At 36.8% G+C, this 18,197-nt stretch overlaps 1 protein-coding gene across 2 annotated transcripts in view; it reads left to right on the forward strand.

The window, feature by feature from the left end:
* The first annotated feature begins 1,764 nt into the window (after positions 1-1,764).
* The window catches only part of mtch2 (mitochondrial carrier homolog 2), a 26,098-nt gene continuing 9,665 nt past the window's right edge, over positions 1,765-18,197 (forward strand). The window contains exons 1-8 of one of the 2 annotated variants that reach the window (XM_031735440.2): positions 1,765-1,909; positions 3,298-3,382; positions 3,580-3,686; positions 4,016-4,042; positions 11,055-11,111; positions 12,557-12,614; positions 12,725-12,776; positions 12,857-12,916. In XM_031735440.2, coding sequence (XP_031591300.1) covers positions 1,823-1,909; positions 3,298-3,382; positions 3,580-3,686; positions 4,016-4,042; positions 11,055-11,111; positions 12,557-12,614; positions 12,725-12,776; positions 12,857-12,916 — 533 coding nt within the window. In that variant the 5' untranslated portion in view covers positions 1,765-1,822. The remainder of the gene's footprint in view (positions 1,910-3,297; positions 3,383-3,579; positions 3,687-4,015; positions 4,043-11,054; positions 11,112-12,556; positions 12,615-12,724; positions 12,777-12,856; positions 12,917-18,197) is intronic. The other variant, XM_031735441.2, reaches the window with a different exon arrangement.

Raw genomic sequence — 18,197 nt, forward strand, 5'->3', positions numbered from 1 at the left:
TATTTTTATCAGCCTTTGTCAACAAAGGGATGAGAGTCATACGGTGCTCTCAGCCATGCACCGTATGGCTGAAGCTTGTTGCCTGCTCATTCCACTGAGCTAAACCCTTCTTCTTGGTGTTTATTTGTGGTTGAACCAGAATGTCACTAAAGGATTACATTCTCTCATACAAATGTGCTTGCCTAAGATTATTAAAAATTGCCTGATAACTGTTACTTCTTGAGTTATTTCTAAGTAAATCAATGAAATCTACTTTCAGTTTAATTTTATTTAGGTTTTGTCTTCTTTCTTACTCTTCTGAAAGTGTAATATAACATGCTCTATTTTGTGATTATCTCCACAGTACTTGCATTTTCAATTGCAATATTTCCCTAAAATGAATAATGTGCCCATGTCTTCTGCTTGTTGGTTTTCCTGGTTTTTTTTACCAGCTATTTGGCAATAAAGGTCTGATTCGCACAGTCTCCTCTGAACAGTTAATGTGAAGATGTGTCTGCTACTGGAACTCTGTGTGGCATTTATCTGGGCTTTAATTAGAGGTGCTGGTGACTTGGATGAATTTATCCTCAGCACCAGAGGTGACGCTTGGTCTTCCTTTCCCGGGGCAGTCCTCATGTGAGCCACTTTTGTCATAGCGCTTGATGGTTTTTGCTACTGCAATTGGGGACACATTCAAAGTTTTAGCAACTTTCTGGACTCACTGACCTTCAGTTCTTAAAGTAATGGTGGACTTTCATTTCTCTTTACTTAGCAGATTGGTTCTTGCCATAAATATGAATTGTAACAGTGTCAAATAGGGCTTCACACCTGTGAAGTGAAAGCCATTTCTCTCAGTGAGCTTTCATGAAGCTCACTGAGAGAAGGACAAGGGTTTGCAGTTCTGTCAACAAAGCAAAGTGAGGCTACTGTTAGGAATCTAAAATATAAGATATATTTGGAGTTGTTTATCAGTGTTTTCTTTGCTACATTCTATATATCTTGTTTCATATATTTGATGTCTTCGGTATGTACCTGTAATGTAGAAAGTAGTAAAACATTAAATGAGAAGGTGTGTCCAAACTTTTGACTGATAGTGTATTATAGTAAGTATAAGAAATTCCTTTTTTTTCTAGCACAAATGGTGAATGCGGAAATGTATTTCCTAATATCCCTGTCCATAGTCGGCTACTGACAAGAGCATATCAGGAGTGAGAGTGATAAAGAGCAGTCTAGACCCAGTTAATGACCCATAAGTGGAGTGAGAGAGAGACAAACTGTTACTGATACTGTTGAAAAGTATATGATGAATACATTCATCAGAGATTCCATGTTTGAAATTTATATTTTATATTATTTGTATATTTTGTATATTGTATAATGCTGTACCCTTGTGATTTTTCAGACATGCTGATTATTTTGTTTTCTACTGTCGCAGGCACCCGAGTGTAAATCAGAGCTTCCATTTTAAAATTAGTTCATGTGTAGCAATTCCAATTCAGCTCCACATTACTTTGCATTTTAAGACTTTACAAATGACTTATTTATGTATTTTTAGAGCCTCTATTTTGATAGCAAAGTTAGGACAGAGCAAGGTAAAGACACACTTGGCTTATTTTTTGAGCCTTTCCACTGCTCTACAAAGATGACTTTCACGTTCTCTCATCGTTACCAACCTGCCTGGCCTGCAACACTGGGCTGCCTCAGACTTGAACATTGGCTCAAAACGAAGTACAACGTTGTCATATCGCTTATAAACATTAGATGGCAGTATTGTTTTCCACGGACGTTATCCCAGAGGCAAAAAGAAAAAGGAGAACTTCCTGTCTCTACCGTCTCTCCAAAAATGGCGGAGGTGTGTGGTCAAGTGTTATTGGGATCAGGGCTTACTGTGCTCTCCCATCCTTTGATGTACATTAAAGTCCTGATCCAGGTAAGAGGCGGAGAGTTTGGACAGATTCTGTTACGTTTCCTTTCAGGGCCTGATTCAGACACTCTTTACTTATCTTTGTAAATACTGTAACTCTCGCTAGTATCTCTCTAGAAGAGGAAATTACCATTCATTTTCACAGTGTATTGCCTCGTTTACCAGTAAATTAATACGTTTTTGGCACACACAGAGACCTTTAATAAGTCTTGATAACTATTTATTTGAGAATATAGCAGGAACTCTCCCAGTAATAGGATCGGCCACATTATTGTCCCCGTCTGTTGTCCCTGTGACCTTCTGTTTCCTCATTGCTGTGCAATAGGCGGAAGCCGTGTGTTAATCGTTTTCGAAAGTTAATAATTGACTGCAGTGTTACCCTGCTTCATTTATATTCTGTGCGCAGATTGAACAAAAACAATTTGTGTTCTAGAGACATAATTCTACATAGCTCATACATGCCTTATTTTCTAAGAAAGCCAGCGGCGTTAAGTTGCCATTTGTTGAACTGCTAGAGATAACCGCAAGTTAGCTGTCAGCTGATTACCTCTAACGCCACTTTCTGTAGTGTCTTAGACTGATGTCTTCAACACACAGTGTATATTCATAAGTTTGTCACTGGGAGAAATGTATACGGTTTGCTTCTCAGTTACGATTACTGGTAGCTCAATGCCTTTAGCTCTTGAAAAACATGAAAATTACTAACACACACGAGCACGAGCACATCAGCAGAGGACCGGGGACTTGTATCAATTAACGTTTGCTTAATTACAACCAAAAATAGCTTACAGTTCAGGTTGATCTTAATGACAGAACAAGTCATTAAGTGATAGAGTGATAGTTTTACTAGATGCTAACAGTTCTCTGCCTTGTGTATACCGTGTCCATATTTGTAGCAGTCGGCTAATCATCAATTGTGCATGAACTGTTTGGGTTATATATGAATGCAGCACAGTGCACAAACTGGTGCCCTGTCAAACTTATGTGATATCTGGAAACATAGTTTTGTAAAGGAAAAATAACCAAATAAGTGAGTGCTAAATACTAAAATCAAAAGTCAACATCATCATAAAAAAAAAAAAAAGATTTGTCTGTCTGTTTCTTCTTGCTATGTAGCTTGTGATGTGTTCTGTCTCACTCTCAATGGTCTGTCTCTCTACAGCGCCATTCAGTACTGGACACAGTCCTTCCTGGCTCTGTGCAAATAATCTAACTAAATATCTATTGGAAAAACACACTAGAGGAGATATCAAGCTGTACATGATATTCTGCAGATAAAAACTTCTCTTGCAGCATTTTTGGTGTTTTGCTGTATTTCTCTAGGGTACATAAAGACAATATTTGTCCCTCCTATGGTACCCTCTCATTGTTTTTGGTTTTGTGTGTGTTATCAGGTAGGACATGAGCCGCTCCCTCCCACCCTGGGCAGGAATTTATTTGGAAGACAAGTCTACCAGCTACCTGGACTGTTTGCTTATGGCAAGTTTGATTCTTGATATTTTTATAAATGGAGTTGGTAATATCAGTATTACAGTGCTTTGAATGATTGTATGTAGATATTTAACCTTGTAGTTCTACCAATAGATTACAGTGCTTTGAATGATTGTATGTAGATATTTAACCTTGTAGTTCTACCAATATTTACAATGTACCCTGCTCTGCACTAAATGTTTCAGCAAAACACATCATTAGGATTGATGGAAGAGCTGGTCTTTTCAAAGGACTTGGTCCGAGGCTTTGTGCAGGCACTATTGGCACAGTCGTACACAGCAAAGTTGTACAGGTAAGCCTGAATAGATAGGTTTGCCATAGAAAGATTTGATTAAACAACTATGTCCAGATGAACAGAATCAACGATTTACTTTCCTGGATGATTGAGAATGCATCAAGACGATTAAACAACTAGTTTCTGTTTAGTCTTTTCTTTGGATTTTTTTTAGATGGTCATTTATTTCAATCATTTGTGATGCATACTAATGGCCTTCGTAAGTGACCTATGTGCTGGGACTAAAAATGGCATTGACTTTGAACTCCGTTTCTTACCATCTGTGTTGTAAGTGTAACTCAAAAACTGTTCATTCTGGCAGCTTGATAACCTCTATCCTCTTCCAGAAATGTCAAGAACAAGGCACCCCACAGGTAAGTTGTTTTTTTTTTAAATCCTATTTATGGTCACAGTATGATAAGTTCAAAATGTTCACTGACTCCCCATAAAATGCAACAGTTTAGCCCCTGTCCCCTTCAAGATCCTTTCCCTGTGCAGCAATGCACCACTCCCCGCACTCCTATATTAAAATCTGTTGTTCTTTCACTTCTGAAAACTTGAAAAAAGTTGTACTGTATTGCCTGGATCGCTTATAGTAGAGCATCTAATACTGTTTTGTAACGGGTATTCTTAAGTGTGGGAGTAAGGATCAGGTTATTTTTGAAAATAAATGTGGTAGAAAAATTTGTAAAATAAAGTAAATTTATTTTAGTAACTGAATAATCTATCGATTATTCCATAGTTTAATCGAGTAATCGGATAAGAAGTACTTTTGCCTTTAGTAGTGTCAAAAAGACACTACTAAACAAAAACTAAACCCTCTGATTGTATTTACATGTCATATATATGTCTTGATGCATTCTCAATCATCCAGGAAAGTAAATCTCCAAAAGTTGATTCTGTTCATCTGGACGTAGCGTTTTGTGGGAGAAATGTTTCATCACTCATCCAAGTGACTTCTTCAGTCTCAGCTGACTGCAGGTTTCCCCAAATCTTATAAACAGTACATTTGCATAATGACTGAAACCAGCCCACTGAAAGAACAATAGGCTGGGAGGTCAGTTCCTTAATCATAATTATGCAGGAGGAGGGGGCCTAAGGGTACATCTTTCGCCATCTTACAATGCTGTGATTGCAGCCATTCCCCAACTCTCTGTGAATGGTACTCATGGCCATTCATCAGTGGTCTTTGATCAGTGGGTTTTGGTCAGTGGTTTGTTGATCAATGGTCATGAGAATTTGCATAATTATGATTAAGGAACTGACCTCCCAGCCCATTGTTCCTTCAGTGGGCTGGTTTCAGTCATTATGCAAATGTACTAAGATTTGGGGAAACCTGCAGTCAGCTGAGACTGAAGAAGTCACTTGGATGAGTGATGAAATATTTCTCCCAGAAAACAATACATGTCATATAATTTTTTTTTTTTTTTAAAGAAAGCATTTCCACAAACGCAAAAATATATAAATAATCTATATAAATAATACTAAAGTACAGTGAAAGTCAAATAAAATAAGATATATGCGCAATCTAAACTAAAGCATAAAATATTTACCTTAACTCTGTCATTTTGGAAGGCTTTCTAACATTAATAAGAGGCAAAAACGGGCCTTATGATGGTGCAGACATTAATTAATATTAATAATAACTAAGTGTCCAACCTAGCAACAAGCAAGGTCAGTGGCTCAGAGTTTACTGGCCGATACACATTTTTATTGGCTTGTGAAAAAAGCTTTTATTTTTATATTTTTAAATATGAATGCAGTTTAATGAATACAATATTTTATATAATTTCACTTTCAATCTAAAAAATGTTACAAAAGCCTTAGAAATTAATATAGTGTGTTACACCCCATGGTTCACCTCTGTTTACTGCAGGTATCGTTTCCATGTAAAATAGGACGGTTGCCATCAGCCTTCACCAAGCTGTATAATTTAACCAGTTTGTTTAAATTTTTATTTTTTAAAAGTTTGCTGTCTGTAGGAAGGGCAGATAAAGAGCACAGGTGAGGCATTTTAAACAGAAAAAAGAAGACTGGCCCATATAGCAGACTGGAGACTGGAAGCATTACATTTTAACTGGTCGTTTCTGCCAGGCTTCTGGCTCTTTTTCAAAGTCTTAATTCCATATTAGTAGTCACTTAATCAAAAGTTTGCCATATACGTACCTAATAGTTACAAATATGTGTATGGTTAACGAAAGTTGAACGTGACATGGAACAAATGTAAATGGAGAACGTAATGTCACATTCACATGGGGATGATACAGGCATAATATGTAGGGAAATTAACACAACAGTTATGCAATAAAAGATCAAGGTCAAAATGGGATACAAGTTCAATATCAAGGCTTTTTCCAAAACCCTTGATATTGTATGTACAAACTGATTGCCATCTTAGAACAGGTGCTTACAGTTCTATGAGAAGTGATTGACTCAATGCCAGCTCATGGCAGTGTTTGACTGTCCAAGAATGCAAGATATCTGAAGTAGCACCTAACCACTGCATTAGCCAGAACGCCAAGAGTGGCATACCACTGCTCACTTTTAGATCTTGATGCTGTTGGGACTTTCTCTCTGAAATTTTCCTCAGTGATCCTCCAATATTCCGCTTTTGCCTCTGATATCTTTCTCGATATCTTTCTTTAGGTTGGATTTGGCACAGGGGTGGCTGTAGTTCAGGTAGCTCAGGTGGTAGAGCAGGTCACCTACTAATTTGAAGGTTGGTGGTTCGATCCTTGGCCATATTATTAAAAAACATAAAGTCTCATTTCATTTTTATGGAGATGATTGTCAAATTTATCTACCGCTGAAACACAATGACCTTAACCCCCTCAGGCCTATTTTAGAATGTCTTAAGGATATCAGAGCATGGCTAGCTCTGAATTTTTTAAACTTTAATGAAAAGAAGACTGAAGTCATTATATTTGGGCCGAATGGACCTGGTGTCCCTCCATCTGACTTGGGTCCTCTTACATCGTGTGTCAAATCAATTGTCACCAACCTTGGAGTAAAATTTGACACAGCTCTTAAAATGGACAAACAAGTAAATACAGTGGTGAGGAAAAGCTTTTTTCAGTTGAGGCAGCTCTCTAAAGTAAAACCTTTTATTTCTTTTTGTGACTTGGAGAGAGTTTTGCACGCATTTGTGACCACTCGCCTTGATTATTGTAATGGACTTTATATTGGTATTGATCAGGCTTCACTATCACGCTTGCAAATGGTCCAGAATGCTGCTGCTCACCTGTTGACAGGGACACGCAAACGTGAGCACATTACCCCTGTTCTTGCCTCCTTACACTGGTTGCCTGTCCATTTTAGAATTCATTTTAAAATTTTATTGCTTGCTTTTAAAGTCTTAAATGGCCTGGCTCCTTCTTACCTGTCAGACCTTCTACACCGATACACTCCACAAAGGTCTCTCAGATCATTTGACCAGTCACTCCTTGCTGTCCCCATGTCGAGACTGAAACACCGAGGGGACCGAGCTTTCGCTGTTGTGGCCCCCAAACTATGGAACAAACTGCCCCTCCATATTAGGTTGGCCCCAACACTTGAAATGTTTAAATCACTTTTAAAAACACACTTTTTTTCAAAGGCTTTCTAGGAGTATTATCAGAGTCAGTTTGTAGTCAGTTTTTAGTCAGCTGTTGGCCATTCTTAATCTTTTTACTTTGTTAATCTTATTCATTGTATATCTTATTGTTTATTTTACTCATGTTTTGATATTTAATATATACACTGATTTAATTTTATCTTCTTTTTCAATTATATATTTATTTTGTTTATTGATTTCATTGTATGCTTAATGTATGGTTTTTAACCGCTATCTGTGTTTTATTATTGGAAAGCACTTTGGTCAACTTTGTTTTTAAAAGTGCTATATAAATAAAGTTGGATTGGATTGGATTGGATCCCTGTGTGCACTAGTCTGCATGCCAAATGTCATTGGGCAAGATACTAACCCCAAGTTGCTCTCTGATGCATCCATTGGAGTATGAATGTTAGATAGAAAGCACTTATGTAGGAAGAGCATAGATAATATATATAATTATCTATCTAAATTTAATAGAATTTCTTTTTTTTTTTAAACATAAGGGCAGTGTTGCGGTCTCTCATAAACTGATATCCCTGGTCATCCATAGTTTATTCTGATAACATCTGCCTCCTTTGTCCATAGTTATTCTGTACAGTTCTCGATGTAAAACAGGGCAGTGGATATGTAGGCTTCTATGTCCTATTGTTCAAATAAAGTCCAGTGTGTGTATTTAAAGCAGCAATAACAACAATATACACACCATTGACAATAAAAACGGCAACTAAAATGCGGCAAGTAAAATGGCTGGCATCTCAGTGTAATAAACTCCAAATAGAAAAATCCAAATAGAAAAGCACAATGTATTGCCAACTGCTGCTCCCGTAAGAAAAAACAAAGAGAAGAAAGAAAAAAACCAACAGCACCTGGAATATGAAAATGCAAACTTACATAAATCAACAACCCAGCACCATATGCCAAAGCAGCCAAGTAAGTGCAGACCACCCCTGGGCAAGATGGACCCGACCAGAAACCAGGCACCAGACCCGCCCAGAAGAGGCCAGCACCTGCCACCACTAGCATCCCAGGCCCCACATTCCAAGACCATAAGGAGGCATCCACCCTAGTCCCACACCAGCACCAACTGAAGCAGACACACTGACACTCTAAAACAGCAGCTGCAGCTCTCCACCCACCAGAAAACAGCCAGGCACCCATAGTTCCAGAGACCATCCCCCTCCGCCTACAAGGCACCATGGGAGATGAGACTACAGCCGACCACCTCCACTAAGTAATGGAATTGATCAGTGAAGGCCAGAGAGAAACAAATTAATCCAGTTGGCTTTTTGAAGAAGCATAAATGAACTATGGATATGGACATCCCATATATACTCCTTACTAGGAGTGTATGGGATGTCCATATCTAGTTCATTTATGTCACCAAAGATGCACAGCTTGGGTGAGGTTGGAATATAGCAACTAAACTAATGTAGATAAGTCTTCACATATCCTTTCCAAGAACCTCTGAACAGGCATATAGGCATGCATATGCACTACCCGTCAAAAGTTTGGACACACCTCCTCATTTAATGGTTTTTCTTTATTTTTGCTACTTTTTACATTGTAGATACATACTGAAGACATTGAATATATGAAGCAAGATATATGGAATTATATAGGAAAGAAAAACTGATAAATAACTAACGTTTTTGGTTTTTTTTGTTTTTTTTAATACATTCCCAATCAAAAGTTTAAGACCACTTGATAGAGCCTACAATATTTTGCATGGTTGGATCTTAACAAGGTTCCAAGTAGAGCTTCAGCATGCGACAAGAACAAATGGGAGCGAGACAAAACATTTTTTTTTTTGAGGATGCAATTTATTGACAACAACACTTAAACTGAAACAGGTTGTTTTACAGCTGATCAAAAGTTTAGGACCACATGCCTTTAAAAGGCCAAATCTGTGCAAAAATAGGGATTCATTGTCGTTTCCTGTCAGGAAGTCGCACTGTCATGACATTCTGATGGCAAAGGCAAAAAAAAAAAAAAAATTCCCTTTTTGAACAAGATCAGGTTGCTGAACTGCATAAGCAGGGTTCTCTCGCAGCATGCCATCGCTGCTGAGGTCAAGTCAAGTGGAAGGTCGAATTCTGAATTTGATTTGTAAGTAATGAAATTTAAAATAAGGGGGTAGGAACAGGAAAAGTGTAAACTTCATCCTACTCCTTTTCAATCACAGAAATATACATGAAAACTTGATGTTTTTTAAGTTTTTTTTCTTTTCTCTTTGTTATTTCAGTTATATTTGCATGTTCGAAATAAAATTCTATCTATCAGACAAAAAAGGGAAACGAAGACACAATCAAACGTTTGAGGGGAGAGCAAAGTTGCTGCGTTGATGTGTGGTGCCATCTTTCAACAAATGCTGCAATGATTTGAATAACTCAAGTAACTCGATTATTTAAAAAAATCCTTGTTGAAAATTCTTTGTCTTGATACTAATGCATGACCATGTAGTATTCAGTTATCACCATGAAAACGTGAGCAATTCACCCACATTTGTGACTAAAAATAGACCTGCCATAGAATCGTATTTAGGAATAGAAACTATAACAACATTAAGCCCATGCAGATCACAGTTTTTAAACAAAGACTGATAACACACCAGCAGAAGTGACAGTGATGCTGGTGCCCCCCCATACACACACACACACACACACACACACACACACACACACACACACACACACACACACACACACACACACACTGCGAAGAGCCGTTACTCGCAAAAGAAAGCACATAACTCCCATCCAGTGATGCCTACAAGAAGCAGAGGTGAATCTAAAGGGGGGGTATGTGGTGTACTATACTGTATTTGTTTCAAGGCTTTTGTAACATTTTTCAGATATAAAGTCAAATAAAATGATATGATATTAATAAAATTGTGTTACTATTCAAAAATATACACATTTGTATTTTTAGCATACCAATATAAAAATGTACCTGGGCCAGTAAAACTCTGACCTGTTAGGTTGGAACCGTAATTAATAATAGTTATTAATAATAATAATGAAATCTATACTTTAGGAACCACAAAATGTTGCATCAAAGCCAAGGCAAGCTTCAGAATGCTGATAGGCTTGCTTTTCATTACTGCTGCCACCCTATACTCCTTTAAAGGCTTGCAGACACATAACTGACTCATTTACACTTAAACAAGCAAAGACACTTAAAAAAAGCACATACGCATGAACAAACACCAAACCTACCTCGACCAGGAGATGCAATACTGTTAGAACCCCCCCACCCTAGTAAAACAGTAAAGGGTCTATTAAAGGGTAAAGGGAATGTTATTTATTAGCTCTGTTTAGGTTACATGCACACCTTATTAAGTTTGACATTACTGTACTTGAGATTTTATTTTTAATTTTTGCATTTAGGAAAGTGTTTTCTTCAAAAACTTTAATTTTATTATGACATGTAAATTCAAATGAATGGATTCAGGGTTTGTTTTGTTTTTTTGCCAGATTTTGTATGCAGTTTCTAAAATGGAAACCAATGCACAGTTCATTTTTCAAAGACCTCTGTTTTTGTTTGTTTGGTTTTTTTTTTTTTTTTTTTTTTTTTTTCATTTTTGGAGTAATTGATTAAATACTCTATTACTAAAATAATCTCTAAGCGCAGCCCTACTTTTAACATGCTGGCCCACACTGACCCCACCTAACAAATGAATTGTGCATTGCTCCTCATTGTTCTCCTCAAGCCATCTGTACACTATTTCTTAATAAGGGTATAAAGTGGCAAAAAAAATTTCACGATGGTGATGCTGAGGTTTCTCTGATTTCCAGATACTGGGTGGGCAGCAGAAGGATAAAGAGAGCTCTCTACAGCAGGTTGTTAACGAGGTAAGACATGCAATCCCAATGCTAAATCAGAACACTACAGATTGGTAGTTTTTAGCCACATTTGTATTCAGTCTGGTCTAAGCACTTTACCTAATAAGAGCAAAAAAATACTGTTATTAAGGAAAAAGTGATAAAGTAAGTATTTTAGTAATACTTTAAGAAACTGAGCACACAGTTAATCAACACAGTATAATGTAAGCCAGATTACATTTAATTAATAAGCGTAAAGAACTTTTCATTTGTCTAATAGCAGAAGAACTAGGAACGGCAGGAGCCCAAGGTGTAAATATCGATAATGAAAAACATACATGGGTATTTAACTCACAGCAGCACAGTTACAGTGTGTACATAAAAGCTTGCACGTACATTTTGTCTTGTCAAGTGTGTTAATGAATGTCTGATACAGACTGATCATTGTGGCCCTGTCTGTGCTTGGTCGGTCTGGCCTAACGGCAGTGGAAAATGTCTATAGCGATGGATGTGGGGAAAAAAGCTCAGGATTCAAAGGTGTTGGAAAAATCTCATCAAACTCATGGGTTGCCTCAGCATCCTTTTAACTGGAACTGTGGAATCTCCATTCTTCAGTGGCGGCTTGTTTTGAAAAATACAATACTTTATTTACAGCCCAAATTTAACTTAGGCAATAACAACATTAGTTATCCATAGAATGGGCACAATTTCAAACTAAAACAGTTGAAGTTTCTTGCCAATTTGCTTACACTAATGCTACTAGTCTGATGTTATTTATTTCTACTTTAGCTGTTAGTTTAGCGCTTAGCTGAATTTTTAAGCCTGGTAATTCTGACACTAAAGTTAGCTGGCTAACTCTTTCATACTCACCACTGAGCAGAATGAAGTTCTGAAGAATAACCAGTGCATCAGAATTGATTCCAACAAATATGCTTAGATGGCACAACATTGTACAAATGTGAACACAGTGGCACATGTTGCAAGTCGCATGATCAAGATCAAGTACAATAGTACTCTGAGCTCACTGCTGATTGGTTAAGTTACATGATAACAGATCACTGATTCGTCCATATTCTTTTCAAACCAAAAGATGTCGATTATTTACATGAGAAAATATAGAACAAAATTATTTCTGCTTTCCTTTTCTAGCTGGGGCCACAATAACAAAGTTATACTTTTGAATAATGATTCAAAGCTGTATCATTACAATTGTACTTTGAAGCTAAATTGTATTATATTTGAAAACAAAGGCTTTAGACTACACTGAAAATATAGGTTTTAAATTCAATATAATAAAGTTAAGTTGCAATTTAGTATAGATGATATTGCATGGGGATGTACTCAGTTTTGTTGTAAACTATAAGTAATGATAATAACCAGCTGCATTTACAGGACTGTTGTTATATTGCTTGATGCATTAATAGTACCATTTAAAAATACTTCAACTTTAGTGACTTGTTCTGTGTTTTCAACAGACAACCAGGGAGATGATTGCCCGCTCCTGTGCCACCATCGTCACACATCCCTTCCATGGTACATCATGACTCCGTTCAGAGCTATCATATTTTTAACTGATTCACTACAATATAATGCATGTCATACCTTTAGGATGTCTGAAATATTTTTCTTGACTTGATTTTCAGTGATTACTTTGCGATGTATGGTGCAGTTCATTGGAAGAGAAACCAAATATAGGTAATTTGAGTATCACAACTAAAATACTAAATGAGAAGAGCCATGAAATTTATTAAGATTTTTCTAAATTCTGTTCCTAGTGGGGTGTTTGATTCCATCATCACAGTCTACAGAGAAGAAGGCATTCTGGGCTTCTTTGCGTAAGTTTGACACTATTTGTCTTTAGGACAACAGATACTTCTGTTGGACATTAAGTGGATGACTTGGCCAATAAGAGAAAAAGATTATTGCAAAAGTAGAAACTAAAGAAACTTCCTTCAGTGTATCATCAAAGAGGGAGTTGCCTAAACTGTTTTTGTCACAGTATGCAGCAGCACACTGCAAATTTGCAAAGAGGACCCAAAACGCAGACACCAAGGAACGTGAACAAAACTTATATGTTAACAGAAAGCAAGCCGTTTATTAAGGATGGTAAACACTACACAAAACAAGGCAGAGATGAAGCTAAACGATAACCTAAACTTGGGAAACTAAATCATAAAAAAACAAAACATGAAACTCAACATGGATACAAGGATACCTAAAACCTGGAGCATAGAACATGGAAACGTGGCACAGAGGACAACAGGCGACCTGACAAGGAATGGACAGAACCATACAGACTAAATACACACAAGGGTGATTAGGGGAAGTGGAAACACATGGGGAAACAGCTGACACTAGTCTGACATAAGGAGACAAAGGAAGCAAAGCTTACTACACTGACATAGGACGCAGACCTTCAAAATAAAACAGGAAATATGAGATGCAGACATGACAATATAAACTTGACAACATAAGACACGCAGCATGAAATGCACAAAGGGAGAGGGAAACTTAAATACAGGGGTAGAAGACACAAAGGGACTCTAATAAAAAAATGAGCTTAGCTACCCTAAAGAACTTAAACATAACATCCAAATAAACTAAAACTCAAAACGCTGGATCAACAGACCCAGGAACGTGGCAGTTTTATTGATTAGTAATATTATTATCTTTTTTTTCTTTTTTTTTTTTAATAACAATGACAGAAAAATCTAATGGATGTCCATTGTCTTGCTGGCACTAAATTGTTATTTTATGTAGTAAAACGTTTGTGACAGGATTATATATCTATATACATCTCTGTCTCTCTCAGCCATGATTTGGGATGCCAGGGGGAATTACTATGTGAATGGGTACATAATGGGCCAAAGATTTGGGCACAGTGCCAAAACATTATGCTGTACATTGTTCTTTGTCCTTTAGATGATAACTTTCATTTCTTTTACATATTTGAGCAGTGTACGTACCACCAATTAATGTATGACAAACTGCAAAGTTATATATATTATAGTTTATCAGGTTTTAGTCACAGTGCTAAACAGGAAATTGGACTTTTGTCGACCTCTATACACACACACATTGACTTTCATATACGTTGCTTTTTAAAATTTCTCTCTAGTCTGGAGTATTTTAGAATATCTGAAAATGCAGGGAAAAGAGCATTTCACACATTAAGGCACCTGGTACATGCATAGATTGCTTAGATGGCAGTGAATAACAATTTTCCCTCCTCTTAGTAAATCCAGTAATAACTCACCCACAGTACTGTCAAGATACTGTAGTGTAGATGTAGACAGTTTTTTAGGGACTTGTAGACTTGTGAACCAGGTTGAGTTGAAGGAACAAACCAGGCCAAGCCTACTTTAAATAACTAGAACCAAAAAGGTTCAGTTTGCGTGTCCTAAATAAAATAAAATTAGGCAAAAATAGATGAAATGCTGTAGAAGGTGAGGTTTTCAGTAGCTATGCACTCTTATGCCAGGCAAAAAATTAATATGTCAATAAATAATTAGAAAAAAAAAAACTTAAGTTGGCTTTGCAAGAAGTCAATGAGATATTACCAGGTAGACACTGTGGATTTGTTTTATTGGTACAGACTGAAAATTACATATTTCGGATGTGACTCCCAGTTTAAACAGTCTTTGTCAAGTGAAATTGTGAAATGTTTGGTTGAATATTTTTGAATGGTTTTTTTTCTTGGTAGTTGGAATGTCTGTGAGTAGTTCTGAAGTTGCACAATAATACTATTAATAATAATGGTGTGAATTTTTGAGTGGATAACTGATTTAGAAATTCGCTGTCAGAGAGACAAGTCAGGAATCTTTGGGGTTCAGCCTAGGTGATTTAGTTTTTGGCCACATGTTGAGGAGTTACTCCTTTCAGATAAATCCTGTCCAGTCTGTGATAGAGATACCGAAAGCTTATGTAGTCCTTGACAGCTCTGTTTATCAGTATCCTGTAGTTTCACCTGTTGCCTCTGTCTGTCACTGCGTCCCTGGACAACCACCGTGATGATGGGCTATAGGGGCTGTTCAATATAACGATAAGATGAGGCAGAACCAGGTAGCTCCAAACAGAAGGACCAGTCAAAACAAATTGAGGACCTTATTCCTAAATGAGGGGCTACCTCTGTAGCATGGACATGGTTTGGTTATGAAATACTTTGCATAGTACAGTTTTCTGGTCCATCTGGCACGGACCAGAAAACTCTTCTACCCCCTACTCTTTTACCACCATTGCAAACCTCTTCTACCAACTACGCAAGAATCACGTGAAAGAGTATGGAGAAAGTTTATGGATGAGAAACAAAAAAGATCAGTCGGGTGCTCAAACTAGACCTAAGACTCAAACGTTAGAACAGGCTTTTCCAAACAGCATGCCGTGTAATAAATACTCACAAAGAAAATGGAGGCCATTACAATGACGCCCAGCTGAAAACACTTCATGGAAGCTGAGTTGAGCGAGATTCACTGAATTTACTAAAAAATGTAAAATGTTTGTTATATATATCATTGTCAGGACAATAAATGTCTTATGTCTAATGTCTAATTTAGCACATCTGCCTGACTCTGCTCAGTCAAGTGTCTGTGCCCATTAATGGTTCTTGGACTTCACTGTCACTTCTTGTCCCAAAACCTGACCCCCATGGGTTTGTAATGACTACCATAAGGGTAATGCCATTACAAAACTCAACTCATTCCCACTTTTATGCATGGATGATTGCGTTAACCGTCTCAGCTAAGTTTGTAACAAAGTTGGGTTTCCATAAAGAATAGTGGGAGTTCCTACTAACCAAACGTGTGTCTCAAAATTAGTGCTTTTTCTTTCTCTTTTTTTTTTTTTAGTGCTGGCCTTTCTTTACAGTATACTAGAGATACTCACAACCAGTCGACAAATTATTGCTGTTGTCACTAGTTGATACCAGAGGTACTAGTCATTTAATCTAATTATTCATCTTGAGCAACATCTTTGAAGTCCAGGAGTTGGTGAAACTTATGGGCTGCTTGTTGAATCATGATGGAGTCTTTTGGAGTTTTGTATTAGACTGGTAGTTTTAAGTTCCTTCTTGTCTTCACTCATGGTACAAATACAGTAAATACAGTTATCAATGAAGTCTACCAATTCGTCCAGTTTGGCAGATAGTGTATATTCGATTTCTTGAAGAGGCATTAGTTTGATTTTTAAGAAAAGGTATAGCTTTTGTTTGTTTTCTAGTTGGTGTAAGGAACTACATTGAATGTTGCACCAACTCTAAGGAAAACTGGGTTCACGGGCAATTCTTTTTTTTTTTTTTTTTTTTAAATTGATCATAATAAAAAATAAAAACCATCTGCATATTAATGTCTTGACATGAAAGATTTCTTTCGCCGTTTATTATGCATTAGGATCAGATGATTGGCATTGAGACCACTATAGTGGTTTATTCTATACACTTTAAAAGCACAGTCAGTCTTTTTTTTAATTATATAATATTTTTTTAATCTGAAAATCTGAAAAAATATTGTTCTCATAAATATACATAAAATTACTTGTATGTAATTGCATCTTCCAACAATTGTTGCATTGATGGACCTTGAGCCTCATTTCCTGAAGTCAGGGCTCTAACATATGCTCAAAATATGCATAAAAATGGTTATTCATTCTTGGTATTATTGCAGTTACTTATTAGCAGATCATCAGCAGATTAGAAATGTGACTAGAGTTGTCACAGTACTAGAACTTCAAATCTGAGAGAATCAAGACAGATATCCTAGAAAATACTCTATCCCATATTTGATATCATGGGAAATATTTCCTGTCGTTTAAATGTGGTCTTGACTGACTGCTTAAATTTTTCCTTAAGTGTTATGGACATACTTTAGCTGTTTAGTAAGTGGAAGAGCTGTGTGACTTCCAGTTTGCAGTGGTGCTGGGTGAGGTTGTGTACCAGCTAGAGGAGGCAAAGGCAGCACTTGATAATGTTTCACATGAGTATCTACTTCAGTATTGATTTTTAGTATCAATTAATGTCTGAGGAGTAGTAATCGAGTAATCTATCGATTATTCTATCGGTTAATCGGCTAAGAAATATTTTTGTCTTATTAATGAGCGATAGTAAATGATCAAACACAGGCCTTTTTAAAGTGAATTTCTCATTGGTTTTCATTTTAGAAACTGCAATGTTTTTTGTTTCATCTGTAATCTGTTTCATTTGTCCAAAAAAAACCCCTAAGTGTGCTCCTTTAAAGGATAATGTGGTGGCTGCAATGAAGAGAAGCGAACATATTAGCATTCTGAAGTTTGCCTTGTGCTTTGACATAAAGTTATTGTGCTGCTGAAAACAAGATTTTATGATTAATTAATATTAACAATAATTCGGTGTCTGACCTAACAGCCTTCAGGTCAGTGGCTCCGAGTTTACTGGCCCATGTACATGTTTCTTGGCTATGGAGGACCACAAGAGCCACGCGCATCGAAATAAAAATTTCTGTGCTTTAATAATGAATTGTAGAATAAATTCTGCAATTGTAAATTCATTTTTGAATTCCAATTTAATAAACTGCATTTCAAAATCCTTTTTCCACTTGCATTTCAAAAACTTTTTCCAATTGCACTTTAATAAACTACATTTTAAAATCCTTTTTCAGTTGCAATTTAATAAACTGCAGTTCAAAATCCTTTTTCCACCTGCAATTTAATAAACTGCAGTTCAAAATCCCTTTTCCACTTGCAATTTAATAAACTGCAGTTCAAAATCCCTTTTCCACCTGCAATTTAATAAACTGCAGGTCAAAATCCTTTTTCCACTTGCAATTTAATAAACTGCAGTTCAAAATCCTTTTTCCACTTGCAATTTAATAAACTGCAGGTCAAAATCCTTTTTTCCACTTGCAATTTAATAAACTGCAGTTCAAAATCCTTTTTCCACTTGCAATTTAATAAACTGCAGGTCAAAATCCTTTTTCCACCTGCAATTTAATAAACTGCAGTTGAAAATCCATTTCCCTTTCCTGTTCGCTCCTGGATTAGCTGCTGGATTAGCTCTTCGATTAACAACTTGCTGGAGGCTATTCAAATTAGCCACACCGTGGGATGTAAGGAGCTCTCTGATTGGTTGGTCAGACACAGGCTGTCTGC

The sequence above is a fragment of the Oreochromis aureus genome, linkage group 1 (genome assembly GCF_013358895.1).
Source record: "Oreochromis aureus strain Israel breed Guangdong linkage group 1, ZZ_aureus, whole genome shotgun sequence".
Lineage (NCBI taxonomy): Eukaryota > Metazoa > Chordata > Actinopteri > Cichliformes > Cichlidae > Oreochromis > Oreochromis aureus.